The sequence below is a fragment of the Schistocerca gregaria genome, chromosome 1 (assembly GCF_023897955.1).
Source record: "Schistocerca gregaria isolate iqSchGreg1 chromosome 1, iqSchGreg1.2, whole genome shotgun sequence".
Taxonomy (NCBI): Eukaryota; Metazoa; Arthropoda; class Insecta; order Orthoptera; family Acrididae; genus Schistocerca; species Schistocerca gregaria.
The window spans coordinates 870,369,617-870,386,612 of NC_064920.1; the positions used below are offsets into that span (position 1 = coordinate 870,369,617).

Genomic DNA, 16,996 nt, shown 5'->3' on the forward strand with positions numbered 1-16,996 from the left:
TATTACGTTTTTCTCACTAAACTGCTGTATTTCATTGTAGCTTCTTAGCTTTCGTGGTGGTCGTTCAGTGAGTATACATTGTCAGAACTTGTTAGTTTGATTCAGTGGTATTGAGAGGTGTGTCACAAATTTTACGGGGATTTGTGTCTACGTATTCAGCATTATCTTAGATAAGTGCAATAGCAAGAACTACTTCAAACAATAATACTGACTGAATAAGTATACACGATAGTACAGGGTGTTTAGAAAAGAATATACTTATTGCAAGGTATTATTTTGTCCAAACTATCGATCGCTGTGCCTCGGCTCAGCTATTGGAGGAACGAATAACATACTCTAGTTTATATTAATAGCCGTTAGAAGTCAATTGTATTCTGTTTTGCTTGGTAATCGTCATATGTTTGAAATGGATATTCCGCAGCAGAAGTCATTTTGTTTTCTCGAGTTTGCGAAGTGCAATTCCGTGATTTCAGTGCAAAGACGTTTCAGTTTGAGGTACCAAATTGATCCTTCGAATGGGTGGAACATTCGCAGATGATACCGACAGTTTCTAGATATAGGATGTGTATGAAAAGGAAAGAGTCCTGACCGTCCTCGTGTTCCTGAAGAAAATGTTGCACAAATTGAAACTGCTTTCCAACGTAGTCCTTCAAAATCAACTCGTTACAACTGCCTACAACAACAATTTGGGGTGTTTTGAGATGTCGGATGGTTATGAAACCGTGCAAGTTACAGCTATTATAAGCTCTGCATCTTGATGTGACGAGATTCTTTATGCTATTGACAAGGATAACAATTTCGCACAATGCATCGTGTTCAGTGATGAAGCGACTTTCCGTGTAAGTGGTCAGGTAAACAAACACAATGTTCGAATTTGGGGCCTACAGAACCCAAATGCAGCCATTGAAATGTACGAGATTTGCCCAAAGTCAATGTGTTTTGTGAGATATCTCGATCATCTGTTTACCGCCCATTATTCTTTGATGGAAACACGGTTAACCATCAGCAGTATCTCGCTATGTTACAAATCTGGTTTCCGAGGCTGCACGGAGACAACTTCATTTTTGAACAAGACGGGCCACCCCCTCACTGGAGTCATCGCCAAATGCGTGAATAGCTGAATGAAACTCTACGGAACCGTTGGATTGGTCGTCATGGAGCTGGCGACTTAGCATGTTGAGCTGGGCTCTACTGTCACCTGATTTGACACCCTCTGACCTCTTCCTGAAGGGTTTCGTTAAAGACAACGTTTATCTAGCACCACTCCCACAGAACCTGGAAGAGTTGAAGAACCGTATCCGTACTGCCATAACATCAGTGACGAAGGACATGCTTCTCCGATTATGCGAGGAATTTTAGTATCGATGTGATATTGTTCGTCTCGCTGATGGAAGGCATATCGAAATCTGTAACACGCACTTGAGAGGTTTGTAAATATGTGTGTAAAGTTTCATATTCGTATGTCCTAAAGTTTAATAAATATATGCATTCGAAATACGTATATTCTTTTTGAAACACCCTGTATAAATTGCATAATGTGTGGCGGCAAGAAATTGAATTTTTATTTTATTTCATGTTAGATGAGTAATCTGTCTGAAGCCGATCCAAATTTTGAAGGGGAGTTTACAAAAATGGTTTAAGAAGAAACAAATGAAAACGGATCTGACAATGATTCTGGTTCCAGCGAAGAAATTGATAATGTAGAGATCGATGAACCGGTAGTGACTGATTCAGGTCGTGAAGAAATCCCAGGGCCAAATACTGACATGAGCCGAAGCAGTCCCAGAGACAATCTTGTGCTTGGACAAACTGGACGGAAATAGTAGCACATTGAATCTGAAAATACTAACGAACCCATGTCTGAATGTGATGAAGACGATCAAGAAATACACATGTTTTATTGCCACCAAGAAAGGTTTTAAAAGGTAAGAACAATTACCGCTGGTCCGCAATATCTGCCTGTCATTCAAGCAAAAAAATTATCCTTTTGGTTCAGCCGCTCATTGAACAGGCTAAGGCAGTGAACACTCATCAGGAGACATTTTCTTCGTTCTTCACGGTTGAGATGGTAAACGCTATAGTGGCACATAGCAATGAATAAATAGATAGGAGGAAATCAAGATACAAAACAACAACACATGCACAAATCAAACCTGCATAGCAGAGATAAAAGCCCCTCTTCGAATCTTCATAATAACTGTAGCTTTGAAAAACAATCTGTCTGTAAGAGAAATGTTCAATACAAATTTATGTGGTTCTCTATACAGAGCTACAATGTGTGCTGAGAGGTTCGAATTTTTAGTCTCACGTTTGAGATTTGATAACAAAGAAACTCGTCAAGCTAGAAGAGACAACGATTATTTCGCACCAGTACGCGAAATTTTGAAACAATTTGTTCATAAGAACCTGTTATAAGGCAAGCCCATTAAAACCCGTAGATGAAAAACTGTTGGATTTTTGTGGACAGTGTCCTTTCCGTATGTATATTCCAAACAAACCAAACAAATATGGGCTTAAAATAGTAATGACCTGAGACACAGAAACAAAGTATATGGTCGACGCTTCTCCTTACTTAGGAAAATGCACAGAGGCAAATGGAATGTCTCTCGGGGAATTTTATATAAGGGAAATGACCAACACTCTTCTCAAATAGAAGCATTACGGTAGGCAACTAGTTTATCTCAGTGAAACTGGCATATGATCTGTTCAAGGAAAAGCTCAGGCTGGTTGGCGCTATTCGCTCCAACAAACCTGAAATGCCGTCTGAAGTACTGTCCACAAAAAACAGAAATGTAAGTATTCTATATTTTGCTTAGATAAAGAAAAAACCCTGGTTTCACACCAAACAAAAACAAATAAATGATTGTGCTGCCGCCAACTGCTCACGATCAGCCCAGTATCAGTGACATCAGTCAGAAACCACACATAATAGAGGACTACAATGCCATCAAATTTCAAGTAGACGAGCTGGACCATATGTGCAGCACCTATTCGTGTAGTCGGGAAAGCAGAATATTGCCTCTATGTGTGTTTTATGGCATCATAAATATTGGGTACGTGAATGCTTGGGTTATCTATACTCACAAACGTCTGAGCAGCATGTTGCAATGCATCCCAGATATGCTCAATAATGTTCATGTCTGAGGAGTTTTGTGGCCAGAGTAAGTGTTAGAAGAGTGTTCCTGGAGCGACGCTGCAGCAATTCGGGACGTGTGGGGTGTCTCATTGTCCTACTGGAATTGCCCTAGGCCGTGAGAATGCGCAATGGACATGAATGGAGGCACGTGATCAGACAGGATGCTTACATACGTGTCACATGTCAGAGTCGTATTTAGGCTTCTTAGGGAGAGCCAACAGATTGCCAAGAAAAGACTACCTTAGACGCCTAGATGAAGAACTCGCTAAACCCTGGATGGCGAAAACGCTAGAAACTCCCAGTCTGCAAACACACCATCGAATAGCCATATAAAATGTCATAACAAAAGTTTCACCATCACAAAGGCAAGAATAACCTTCGACTGGCAAGAGAAGTCTTTGCCACATCTGACCTAAATAAAAAGCAGGACAGGCACATGTTGCAGAGAACATCATCGTGCTTACTGCAAAGTACATCGGGGGAATCTGTGCACAAAATGCTGTAAATGAAGTAATAAAAGCAGGAAATACTTGGAGGGAAGTTTCTGTTTCGAATCACAGTATACAATTTTCATTGTATCTTCAATTTATTGTGGTGTTTTTTATGAAAATAGTAAAACGTCGTAAAAATTTCGACGATTTGTGTTCATGTATTATGGGAATAGGCTTTGTGATCTAGGATTAATGTGTATAAAACGGAGCTGTTGTGTCCACAGCAGTCAATGACCGACATTTTTTTGAAAACAGCTGCATGTACAGGTGTTTGTCGTTATTCAGACTATCCTGTGATCACAAAGCCACACACTCTTTGAAGCCTCCCACCAAAGGAAAATCGCAACAGAAAATATCAGGAAGGGTCGACGACTTCGATAGAAATGCGATACGAAGGAAAATACACATTGTTTTCGTAACTAGTTGCCAACAATTGACGAAGCGCTTGCTGTCGTGAACGAAAATCCAGATTTGGGCTATTTTTGGATAACTACTTTTTATAAATTATTAAAAGAAAGTAATTTTAAATATATTCGGCTTGGACGCGATAGCATACTAACAGATAGGGATGACATCATTTGAATGAGGCGTTGTCATCTATGAACCATTAAATTGTTGAGAGATCAAGGGAGGTCCATATACTATTTGGATGAAACATGGTTGAATGCAGGACATACTTGACGTGAAGTCTGGGTAGATAACGCCATAAAATCCTCGAAACAAGCGTTTTTCTCCGCTTTATCCACAGGAAATAATGGCGCACCGGTTAAAGGAAAATGCTTGATTATCACATGCAATGGAAGTAAACCGGTTTCGTCGAAATCTGTGTATTTTCGAATCCAGAATGAGTGGAAATTATCATGAGGAGATTTGCGTCAATACGTTCGAGAAATTGTTTCAAGATGTTTTTTGTCGGCTTCAGGAAAACGCAGTTAAATGTTCTTGATATCGAGCAGTGTCATTTTCGTCAAAAAGAAAAGATCCTAATGTGAATTCTAATAAGATGTAACAAAATGGCTAAAATCGAAAAATGCCACTTTTAAGGATGGAAAGAAAGAAATAGTTAAAAAAACATAGTAGTGCACAATGAACACGCAGTAAGTGAAACGCCTAAGAACTTAGGGGAAACTGTTCTTTGAATTCCTCCGTAACACTGCAAATTAAACGACCTCGAGTTAATTTCGGCCAGAATCAAAGCCCACGTTGCACCAAAACAGAACATACAAAATGTCCGAAATCAGAGGACTTTTAGAACAACTTGTCAATACAGTAACTGCTGAAGAATGGATTATAGAGCGGGAAGAGGAGCGTTCTGTTATAAATTTGAATTTAAATATTTCAAGTGCGGCGGAATGAATTTAGTTTGATCGACCTTTAACATTATTGCTCCTGGTATGCTTATTAAAATCGTTTGTGTTTGAATCTGCTATGCCGACTGTCAGCTTTTTACGCTTCCTTTCATTACATTGTAGCCCAAGTTCACAACACAGTACAGGCTTTGTCATTAGCGACGCAAGCTCCGCTGTGACGTCAGCCCAGCGGCCAGCAGCACAGAATGTGCGAAGGATTTTCGATAGGCTACCTCTGCTTTCATTGGGACAGCCGGTGGTCAGTAACGTGAAACTCTTTCTGTTTCTTTCCACCTCTAGGTAAAGAGATTTTGAGAAAACTGACAGATAAACTTTATTACCGGTATTTTGTAACAGGTTATGCCAAATTGTACGTAGTCATAGAAGCTAAGAAAACAGAATATCTTTGAAATCATAAATGAAAGCCGAAGATTAGGCTACATTCAATATTTTTGATTAGTTTCTGCTGTTTATGTGAGTCATCGCTGCAGTACGCTGAGCGAGTCTGCCACATTAATGATATGTAAGATAACCTCCAGTTTTAAAGTGAAAATATATGAGTCTTTATGAACGCGAAAGTTATTCAGCTGATTTCTTTATCAACCAGTTATTCAACTAATTTCATCATCAACCCGATAAGAGAAGGGATTTCTAGAGGATAGAAGACGCAGCAGGGTGGGACGAAAAAGTACGACCGGTTGCCAAAACCAGACCACACAGGAACAACGTAAGACTCGTTTTGACCGACCATTATTAAATTACAGAGACTGGACGACCGCACAATAAAAGAGGTAAAATGCCCAAGTTAAAAATCGGCACCCATCATTACTCCAAAGAGGATAAAAGTATATTTTCCTGCGTTAAAATATTTGGTTCGGACTGTTGTTATTCTGATTGAATATAACATTTAAATAGCATTTACGGTTAATATTCTCACTAAATATCTGTTAGTTTTATGTAATTAAAGCTTAAAAATCATTAAGTATCGAGATCTGGTCACGTGGTCGTAAACGCTCTATTATTAGCTGATGCGTAAAACGAAGAAGCTATGCTTGGTTATAGTAGCTTTACCCGAAGTTGCGAGGTTTTTACGCACTTTTACATTTAGTGATGGAAAACGTAGTTATAGCTTTTAAGTAACAATAGAATGGAATTTTGTGAACCCTGACAGCAAAAGCCCTACGAAAACTGATGCGTTTATTTGCCAGCCATTTAGAGCGGCGATATGTGCAACGACGGGCATTTTTTTCTCTACTTCCTGCAACATCGTAAAAACTCGCTCAAAACTAAGGAAATGTAGAACTTTTGGAACTGTGTCCGTGTTTTATAACTAGATTGTCGACTATCTGTCATGAGCTACGCCGCAAAGCACAAATTGTTCTTGGTAAAACTTGAGCTGATTTCCTGTCTAGAAGATATGCAGCAGACACACTCCATCTGTCAGGCGTTTCGTAGCACAACGAACAGTTTACTTCGATGTAGGAGATCATGTGTTCGATTCCTAGAAGGGTAATATATTTTATAAAGTTTTAAACGAAAATGAGAATAGCGTTAACAAGAACTGATTGCAGCAGTTGTTTCGATTGTGGAATGTGTTATAAATAACTTCTCATTGGTGTTAATCATAGAAACGGACAACAGACGAAAAATGCATTTACTTTGGGAATAAATACTTTTTTGAAAAGCATTGATAGTAGTGAAGATATAACCGTACGTCCACAGTACAACGAGGTGTAGGACGATTAGGTTATACGGAGAGGTATAAAGCGTGTACAATATTCAGGTGACACAAACGTAAAAAGGGCTGTTATGTTTTTTAGTGTAAATAAACGTTAGTGGAGACTTAGTTCGTCTTTATGTCAGATGACGAAACTGCAAAAGCTCAAACGATAAGGAATCTAGTTAAACAGTACCAAGATAAAACACATAGTTTCTAATATAGTAAAAAAAAGTGTGGTCACATTAACTAGAAAATATCTTGTTTAACGTGACGAGTGGAACAGCGATTGGAAATGTAAGCGCATGTAAACAGCAAAGAAAACACAATAATATTCTGTTCTACATCTACATCTACATCTACTTCTACATCCATACTCCGCAAGCCACCTGACGGTGTGTGGCGGAGGGTACCTGAGTACCTCTATCGGTTCTCCCTTCTATTCCAGTCTCCTACTGTACGTGGAAAGTAGGATTGTCGGTATGCTTCTGTGTGGGCTCTAATCTCTCTGATTTTATCCTCATGGTCTCTTCGAGAGATATACGTAGGAGGGAGCAATATACTGCTTGACTCTTCGGTGAAGGTATGTTCTCGAAACTTTAACAAAAGCTCGTACCGTGCTACTGAGCGTCTCTCCTGCAGAGTCTTCCACTGGAGTTTATCTATCATCTCCGTAACGCTTTCGCGATTACTAAATGATCCTGTAACGAAGCGAGCTGCTCTCCGTTGGATCTTCTCTATCTCTTCTATCAACCCTATCTGGTGAGGATCCCACACTGCTGAGCAGTATACAAGCAGTGGGCGAACAAGCGTACTGTATCCTACTTCCTTTGTTGTCGGATTGCATTTCCTTAGGATTCTTCCAATGAATCTCTGTCTGGCATCTGCTTTACCGACGATCAACTTTATATGATCATTCCATTTTAAATCACTCCTAATGCGTACGCCCAGATAATTTATGGAATTAACTGCTTCCAGTTGCTGGTCTGCTATTTTGTAGCTAAATGATAAGGGACCTATCGTTCTATGTATTCACATCACATTACACTTGTCTACATTGAGATTCAATTGCCATTCCGTGCACCATGCGTCAATTCGCTGCAGATCCTCCTGCATTTCAGTACAATTTTCCATTGTTGCAACCTCTCGATACACCACAGCATCATCTGCAAAAAGCCTCAGTGAACTTCCGATGTCATCCACCAGGTCATTTATGTATATTGTGAATAGCAACGGTCCTATGACACTCCCCTGCGGCACACCTGAAATCACTCTTACTTCGGAAGACTTCTCTCCATTGAGAATGACATGCTGCGTTCTGTTATCTAGGAACTCCTCAATCCATTCACACAATTGATCTGATAGTCCGTATGCTCTTACTTTGTTCATTAAACGACTGTGAGGAACTGTGTCAAACGCCTTGCGGAAGTCAAGAAACACAGCATCTACATGTGAACCCGTGTCTAAGGCCCTCTGACTCTCGTGTTCCAAAATTCTACAACTGATCGACGTTAGAGATATAGGTCTATAGTTCTGCACATCTGTTCGATGTCCCTTCTTGAAAACGGGGATGACCTGTGCCCTTTTCCAATCCTTTGGAACGCTTCGCTGTTCTAGAGACCTACGGTACACCGCTGCAAGAAGGGGGGCAAGTTCCTTCGCGTACTCTGTGTAAAATCGAACTGGTATCGCAACAGGACCAGCGGCTTTTCCTCTTTTGAGCGATTTTAATTGTTTCTCTATCCCTCTGTCGTCTATTTCGATATCTACCATTTTGTTTGCTGTTTCTGGTCATGTGATGAAGTTTTGTGATTATTATTTGGTTTTCGTATGAGAGGACAGTCGAATCGTTTTACAAATAAATTAAAACGTTCTTTCGTGTTAGATTTGAACTAGCGATCCATGGAATCGCCTTATAAAATTCGACGGTTGGCCGCTCTAACGGCTGAGCTCTCATATATTTGATGTGTAGTTAGGTAAAACGACATTAGGTATTTAATTTCGTTGAATGACGCTATCCTTCATTGTAACAATGGATGTTAACTTCACAGTGTAACATAGTTTTAATTAATTCAGTGAACTTGTGCGTCGACGCGGTGGCAATTTGCCGGTACAGTGTATCCACGTTTTACGCGTCTGCTCACTCTCAGGAACACTTAAAAAAAGTTTTAGGGAGTTTTCGTAGATGTATTTGTACTACACACCACTTGCAACACGTTTTTCGAAAACTAAATTCCAAAACAGCAGGAGCATCTTTGCCAGTGTGCTTGTAAATATTGGCAAATTAGAGCGCTCTTGAAGCGGAGTGGCGAAGCGAGTACCTTGAAGCGCCTCTTGCCGACGGGGGGCCGCGCGTAGGGCACCCCGCGGAAGCCGTAGAAGGGCCGGCCGGACGCCGAGCGCAGGGAGACGCCGCGCAGCGCGCCCTGCTCCACGCGCACCACCGGCAGCTCCGCCGTCGCGACGCCAGACGCCGGCGTCCAGGGAGTCGCCACCAGAAGACACAGCAGCAGCGACAGCATGGCTGGTGGCTGCCGGTTGGACGACGTCTGCGCGGTGGAGCTGCGCCTGGCTGGCTGCTCGGCGCACCTCGCAGGTGTTATCACCAGCTTATCACGGCAGGCAAGGTCGTGTCCTATTGCCCTGCTAATTGGGTACAGACACAGCAGAGGAGGCATTCGGCTGGTCCTGATTATGGAGCAAAAGTCGAAGTCATCAACGTCTTCACTTGAGACAAACGCGATCGGAAAAAAAGAAAAAAACTAAACTCTGGGAGTTAAATTCCCAAATGAGTAGATTAGAGATTAGATTAGAATCTGCCACTTCAGTTTATTGAGCATCTCTGTGACAATCTCCCATGGATCGAACAAACCTGTGGTCGTGCGGTAGCGTTCTCGCTTCCCTCTCTCGGGTTCCCGGGTTCGATTCCCGGCGGGGTCAGGGATTTTCTCTGCCTCGTGATGACTGGGTGTTGTGTGATGTCCTTAGGTTAGTTAGGTTTAATTAGTTCTAAGTTCTAGGGGACTGGTGACCATAGATGTTAAGTCCCATAGTGCTCAGAGCCATTTGAACCATTTGAACAAACCTGTGACCATTTGTGCTGTCCCCTTCTACGTACGTTCAATATCCCGTGCTAGCCTTGTTTGGTACTTGAACAATATTCTAGTATGGATCGCACGAGTGATTTGTAAGCAGCCTCCTCTGTCGAGTGATTGCATTTCCCCAGTATTCTAATATGAAACCAAAGTCAGGTACCTGCTTTAACTAAGACTGCGCCTATGTGATTATTCAATTTAATATTACTGCAATGTGTTACGCCCAGGAGCTGTACTAGTTGACCAATTCAAAGTGTGACTTTTATATTATGCTGATAGGGCGCCGCGTTTATTTCTTTTTGTGAAGTGCACAGTTTTTCACTTCTGAACGTTTCAACCAGGTTGTCAATCTTTGCACCACTTTGAAATCTTGTCAAGAGCTGAATGAATATTTATACAATTTCTTTCAGACAGCATTTCTTTATAGATAACTGCACCATCTGCAAAAAATCTAAGATTGCTATTAATGTTGTACGCGAGATCATTAACATACAACATAAAACAGCAAGGGTCCAAACACACTTCCCTGTGTCACACCGATATCCTCATTCCAATATACCGGACTGAGTCCGTTCTACCAACAAATCCTCAAACAAGTCACAAATTTTGGTTGACACTCCATACCATCGTACTTTTGATAATAAGCGTAGGTGCACTGAGTCTGGGTTACATTCCAGGGCTACCAACTTACTCAGCGCTATCAGGTGACCAACATATTTTGAAATTACAAGTGATGTGTGGTATACACCATTTAAAACTTTTTTTAATGTGCTGGTTGACGACATGCTATCAAAACTAGCTCCAGAACAATATCACTTTCATCATATTTGTAGCGGTTATGTATCCAAATGAAGTCAACAGGAGAAACGTTCCTTCCGTCCGGTCCTCAAAGATTCCCGTGGCATCACACGAAAACACACGCATAGTATCGACTAGAATACACGTACTCTTAGCGGTGTGTGGCACGCGAGAAAAATTATGCTACTCTGTACGTGGCAAATTCAATCAGAAAAAAATTTATTGGCGGTCCCAGATTAAGTCTCCGCTCTGCTACACTATCAGTCATTCTAAACAGGGGTCGCCAGCCTCGATTTGACCCGTAAGCCAGAGTTAAACTGTCGCAACTCCAAAGTCAATGGCTAAGTCTGAGGAAAGATTCCGTGATCATTCTAAACACGGGTCGCCAGCCTCGATTTGACCCATAAGCCAGAGTTAAACTGTCGCAACTCCAAAGTCAATGGCTAAGTCTGAGGAAAGATTCCGTGATCCAACCGCGAGACTGGAACATATTCGCCGCTAACAGTTCAGTACACCGTCCCCATCTGGCTACTAGCAATCCCCGCCGAAGATCACTGCAACGACAAAATACTTCAAAGTCAATGGGGAAAGGGTCGCATAAAAACATCGCTCTCAAATTTTCGTGGAAGCACATCGAATTTATTGGCTTCTATCAAACCTCGCGAAGGCCATCTTGAGCGAAACACCACCGTCCTGCCAGCCACTGGCTGTGCCATATGATGTAAGACGGGGCGCATGCCCACTCACTTAAAGGAAACACTAGACCAGGACACAGGGAAGTTTAAGCCGAAATACACGTTTGACCACTGGAAAGCACGTTCGGAACCTCTCAAAATTTCCACACTGCAAGAAATAGCTCGGTTGATCACGAAGGGCAAACATCTCAAGAATTCTGAAATTATCGATTTCGCGAGCTCTAAATCACCCCAAGGTATTATTTGAAATTTGGACGCTTCAGACAGTTAGAATCAGAAGCAGAATGTAGACATCTTCATTGGTAGTTCCCAGAGACAGCGCTTCTGAAGGGTGCTATTTTATTCGAGGATTCTCTGCAGTCTGTGTTGGCAATAAACGGTCGCGGAAATCGTTTACCTTGAAGTAGTCTCATACATCCAGACCACAACTCATTTTTAGGAATTGGGGAAAGACTAGACAGTTACCTCCAGAATAGGGAAAACCTCTTTCCCTGGCTTATACAACAGCCACAGAAAAGAGCAAAAATGCGTGGATCAGAAATGATATGTTACACATGGATCAGGAGCAAACATCTGGAGGGTAATGCGTTTATTAAATCACAGACGGAACAGCAAATTTCAAAAACACACGTCTACGGTCGCAGGTTCGAATCCTGCCTCGGGCATGGATGTGTGTGATGTCCTTAGGTTAGTTAGGTTTAATTAGTTCTAAGTTCTAGGGGATTGATGACCACAGATATTAAATCCCATAGTGCTCAGAGCCATTTTTGAGAAACACACGTCTCACATAAAATTAGAAGGGGTTTTTATTATTCAGTAATGAGTATCTTTAAAAAACAATAAATGGAGAGTACTTGCGTACGGGATGCCTCCAATTCCAAACGGTTTTGCAGTAAGTACTTTTTCGTATTTCGAAGATCGTCAGGAAAACAGCAAATGATTTACATAACTCCCTCACTTTTATGAATTTCGCAGAAAGGATAAATCTTGATGCTTGACTGAAATGAATGGAAAGAAGTTAAGCCATGGTAAATTTTCATACCGGGATTCTTACGAGCACCTTTCTCGCCTGAAATTTTCGAAACAAGTTTTGGTTACAGGTTACTGTATTACACCGACATTCATGGCAGATGAAAATGTGTCTGTCTTGTATCGGTCTTTCTAGGTCAGTTTCAATTTCCATCCGTTGAAAACGGAACATGGTAAGCAGACGTTCAGTGTAAGGCCAGCAACACTGGCCGACAGGATACGTCGCTAGTCGTACATAATTGACTGTGAACCTCATATTGTGGTCACTAACATCACAATGCACATAAAGAAAGGTCTGATATGAAATTGTTGCCGTAGTGTGGGAAACTTGCTATAGCCTATTTTTTTTATTAACACCCGCTTTCCCTTGACCATCGGCTAGCGTTAATAATCCGGACGCAAATGAGGAAAAACAGCGCATTATATTACAACACCTTTATCGAATTTCGCTGACGCTGACATATCTTGGTACATGCCTCCACTAGACCCTGACATGCTATCTGTGTGCGCATCATGAAACATAACCCATCAATAGGCAAAACCATCTTCCACTGCTCCAGAGATCAATAAATGACGCACGCATTCATCATTGCCTGTGTGTAATAGCACGAGCACGAAAACCGAGCCTTGTTCCAGCAGCATTCATCTTTCTGTCATTGGTCTGTATTCTGGTACTTTAACGACAATCTTCTGCAACAGGTGACAAAGGTCTCTGACCAGAGGTTCGTACAATACGTATTTTATGAAATGCATCAATCGCAGCTGTCTATATGTCCTTTACTATTAACATGGATTTCGGATAACAATCGTCGTCACAGGATAAACTTTTATACTACGTTGACGGCTATTAACCGAAACCAATAGCGATAGTGAACGACATATACAGGATGATGCCGTGATAATGTTACACACTTCCAGCGATGTTGAAGAAGGATAAATTTATCAAAAATGGTTCAAATGGATCTAAGGATCTGAGGTCATCAGTCTCCTAGACTTAGAACCACGTACACCTAACTAACCTAAGGACATCACATACATCCATGCCCGAGGCAGGATTCGAACCTGGGATCGCAGAAGCAGCGTGGTTCCGGACTGAAGCACCTAGAACCGCTCAGCCACCGCGGACGGAGTAACTGTATCAATTTGAGGCAAGTCACCCGGCTAGTGAAGCGACTGAGTCGAAAGTCATAAGCGAAAATCGATCTGATCCGTCTGACAGTTGAATCCATCTACTAGTACCGCCGTAGGGTAGGCAGTCCAAACGAGCCCTTGTTATTCGTCCACGCATGTGGTTCCAAGATTGGACTGAGGGTCCCTGGACACCTGGATCATACACTGCACGGAATGTCTGAAAAAGGCAGTGGATAAAAAGAGGAGGTCCTGTTTCGTGGCCAGAACATTCATTTGATCTCATTCCACATTATTTTTTCTCGTGGCACGATGTGAAAAGTCTTTTCTACGAGAAGCCTGTCGAAACTTAAGAGGACCTTCTGGCAAGAGGTGTGGTTATTCCATACCAACACCGAAGCTGAGGGACCCCATTGTGAACAACTATTGTAAATGCAGCAGCTTGTGCAACTTGTGCAGGTAAATGGAATTAATTATTGCTGCACCATGGACTTAGGATATTCAGTCTCTGTGGCATCAACTTACGTGCGCCGCTATCACTTCACCAACAGGGGAAATTAACAGAGGGCACTGGTGAGTATTCAGCGGTACTCTATGTGTCATTATCAGGGTTCAGAAGTTAGAGCCTCTAGTTTGAGTGCTGTGAGAGGCTGAAGCGGAGCTTGAGAAGATCTTCGCTTATACCTTCCGACTCGGCTGTTTCAGGACTTCAGTCCATTCCTTCAAACTAATACATTTACCCTTCTCCAGGAGCAATGAAAGTTTCTAACATCATCAAAAAGTCACCCGATAGACAACTTTGTGTCACGCATTCCAGAAACTATTGAACAGCTGTTGGCGATTGCTTCAATAAATGTTTAATCGGCCACTATGTTTTTGACTTCGACATTTCAACATTACAGTGAAATCTCTACCAGAGGGTCTGTACCCATGAAGCTCCTGTGAAGCTTTTCCTTCGAAATGAAAGAACCAGTGAGCCGATACGGGTCTGACTCTTTCCAAACATCGCAGTTCTCTTAGTCAGTTAATTTTCGTTATGCATCGACGAACTGTGACTGCATTGAGAAACGAATGGACGTGACGCTTGACGGGAGACACAGAGCGGTAAGAAAGGAGTGCAGAATCTTTTGGCTATGCGGTATACAGGCTGAAGGAAAGATGCCGCACTTGGAGGTCGTCATGCGGTTCTTAACCCAGTTTCAAAACAAACGTTTATCTAGCAAAATTAAATCGGGTGCAATCTGAAAACACATGTATGAAAACGAGAAGCTGACGACACTGCAACATGTGCAACACATCGGAAGGTACAGAGGAACGTGTATCACGTCACACTACCGTACCAGCCGTCGTAGCTCACTGAGTAAACTGCTGGTACACCAAACCTACATCCTCCATGGAGCTATGGATCTGAATCCTCGTCTGGTTCGTCTTTCATTTTTTAGACATCCGTTCCGTAGTTCACGTCGTTTATAAGAAGAACACCATTTTGCCATATGACAGTAGCCTATCACATGACAGTCTGATACATTAATTTGCAAGCGTGTATCTACTAACCGCGCAGTGCCTAGCCATAATTGGACCTATCAAGTTCACGTAGGGCGGCTTCCCGATGGAGTACACAAACTATGAGTACGTCGATATGCTTTTGGTGCTGCGTGTATCCGATGACTAAGCTGCTGCTGCTCCTGCGTATGCTTCACAGAATACCCAAAGACACAATCCCGGTAAGAATGTTTTTCAACGCCTGGAGGAATATCTTCGTGAAATCGATACTCCAGAGGTCCTCCAAGGACTATACGTACTCCACAAACAGAGGAGGCGATTTTTGAAACCGTTCACCAGTAACCTCGGCAAAGTACCCGTGATACTGCAAGGCAGTTCTAAATATCTCCAAGTCTGGTTGTAGAAAGGTTGCACCATAAAAACTACATCCATACTGCTATACGTTAACTCACCACCAGCAGCCAGAAGACCCCATTCGACGTGTACGATTCTGTGAATGGGTTTTGCATCAAGTGGAAGACAGTTAATATTTTATAAATAACATGACATGGAGTAACGAATCTAGCTTCGCTTGTGAAGGTATTCTTAATCTCCACAACAGCTATTATTTGTCGGAACATAATCCACATATCATCCGTGAACGCGGTTTTCAGCCTCGCTTTGGCGTAAGCCTGTGGGTTGGAATCGTGGAAAGAGTGTTTTGGGCCATTGCCTATTGCCGAACGATTTGAATGCACCCCTGTATAGTACGTTTTTTCGCAGCACTTTTCCTGACGCATTATAAAACACTCCACTTCGTATTCGTCGACAGCTATGGTTTCAGCATGATCGTGCACCGCAATTTTGGAATGAACGTAGGTAACAATTTAAATGAAGTGTTAGCTGAAAAGTGGTTTGGTCGTTGAGGTCCAGTGTTCTGTCTCCACGTTCCCATGACCTTAATCCACTAAATTTGTATTTGTGGTGACACTGAAAGGCACAAGTTCATAGTACTTCACCCATGTGTGTACACGACCTAATAGTTCGCGAGTAAGCCGCTTTTCAATGGTGGACGCAAGTATGTTGCGTAGGGTCCAGTAAAGTCTGATCCAGAGAGTGGCAAAGCGTTTGCAAATACAAGGTGGTCGTTTTGAACACCTTCTCTAAAGCGTGCGTGTACATACCGGTTCTGTGGAGATAGCTCTGGATGTCAAACATACAGAACGGAATTAATGTTCGCATCACAATGTGGAATTTATTCTAGCCTACCTATTGTGTTTTTTGTAACTCACTGAATGAAGACAATGTTGCTGCATCCACTATTATTTTCTGTTGGCTTTATTTGTGTCATAGATGAAACAAAGTGGTCGTTTATGTCTGTAAAAAGTTCATGTTATGTCTAATGTTTAAATAAAGGTAACACCAACAGAAAGAAATACACGTGATACTTTATTGTGGTGGTGTAAACTGAATACAGTTCGATGCTTTCACTAAAAAGAAATATGTATATTTGTTGCGAACGCGACGCAAACATCGCCGAGTCTGCATATCGTTGTCCACAGCATTGCCGCGTCTAATGGGACAACTCCGGTACTGTGTAAAGTACATGCTACGTGTTCTTGGCCATGCTGCACGCAGTTACAGCATTGCCATAGCTTCGTTTTTTAAATCACATTTCTGTAACCCTATTGGCGGGACTACGTTTTGCTAGACATTTTTGTCTTGAATTAGAATGAGGAATTACGTGCTGACCGCCAAGTGCGACAGTTATTCTTCACTCTTTATGTAGCAGCTGATGCCGTACTGCCTCCTGAGTAAGTACTATTTACGTGTAGACAGCAGTCTATATCGACACAAAGGTGAATATTTTGCAGACCTGTAGGACAGATAGAGAGAGAGAGAGAGAGAGAGAGAGAGAGAGAGAGAACTACTTCTGCAAGCAACTAAAGATGACACAGACAAGACAAATTTACGAATATGAAACGTGAATTGTATTCTAAGAGCTTTTTTGCCACTGATATCACATATTCTTAAATATACCAGTATGTTTGTTCTTGGTTTCCATTTGTGTAAGTA

The 16,996-nt window shown here is 41.9% G+C and overlaps 1 protein-coding gene across 1 annotated transcript in view; it reads right to left on the reverse strand.

Moving 5' to 3' along the window:
• Positions 1-9,259, reverse strand: part of LOC126273244 (venom carboxylesterase-6-like) — a 143,242-nt gene extending 133,983 nt beyond the window's left edge. The window contains exon 1 of the mRNA XM_049976792.1: positions 9,015-9,259. Within this exon, the coding sequence (XP_049832749.1) occupies positions 9,015-9,215 (201 nt within the window). The 5' untranslated portion in view covers positions 9,216-9,259. The remainder of the gene's footprint in view (positions 1-9,014) is intronic.
• Between the last annotated feature and the right edge of the window lie 7,737 nt (positions 9,260-16,996).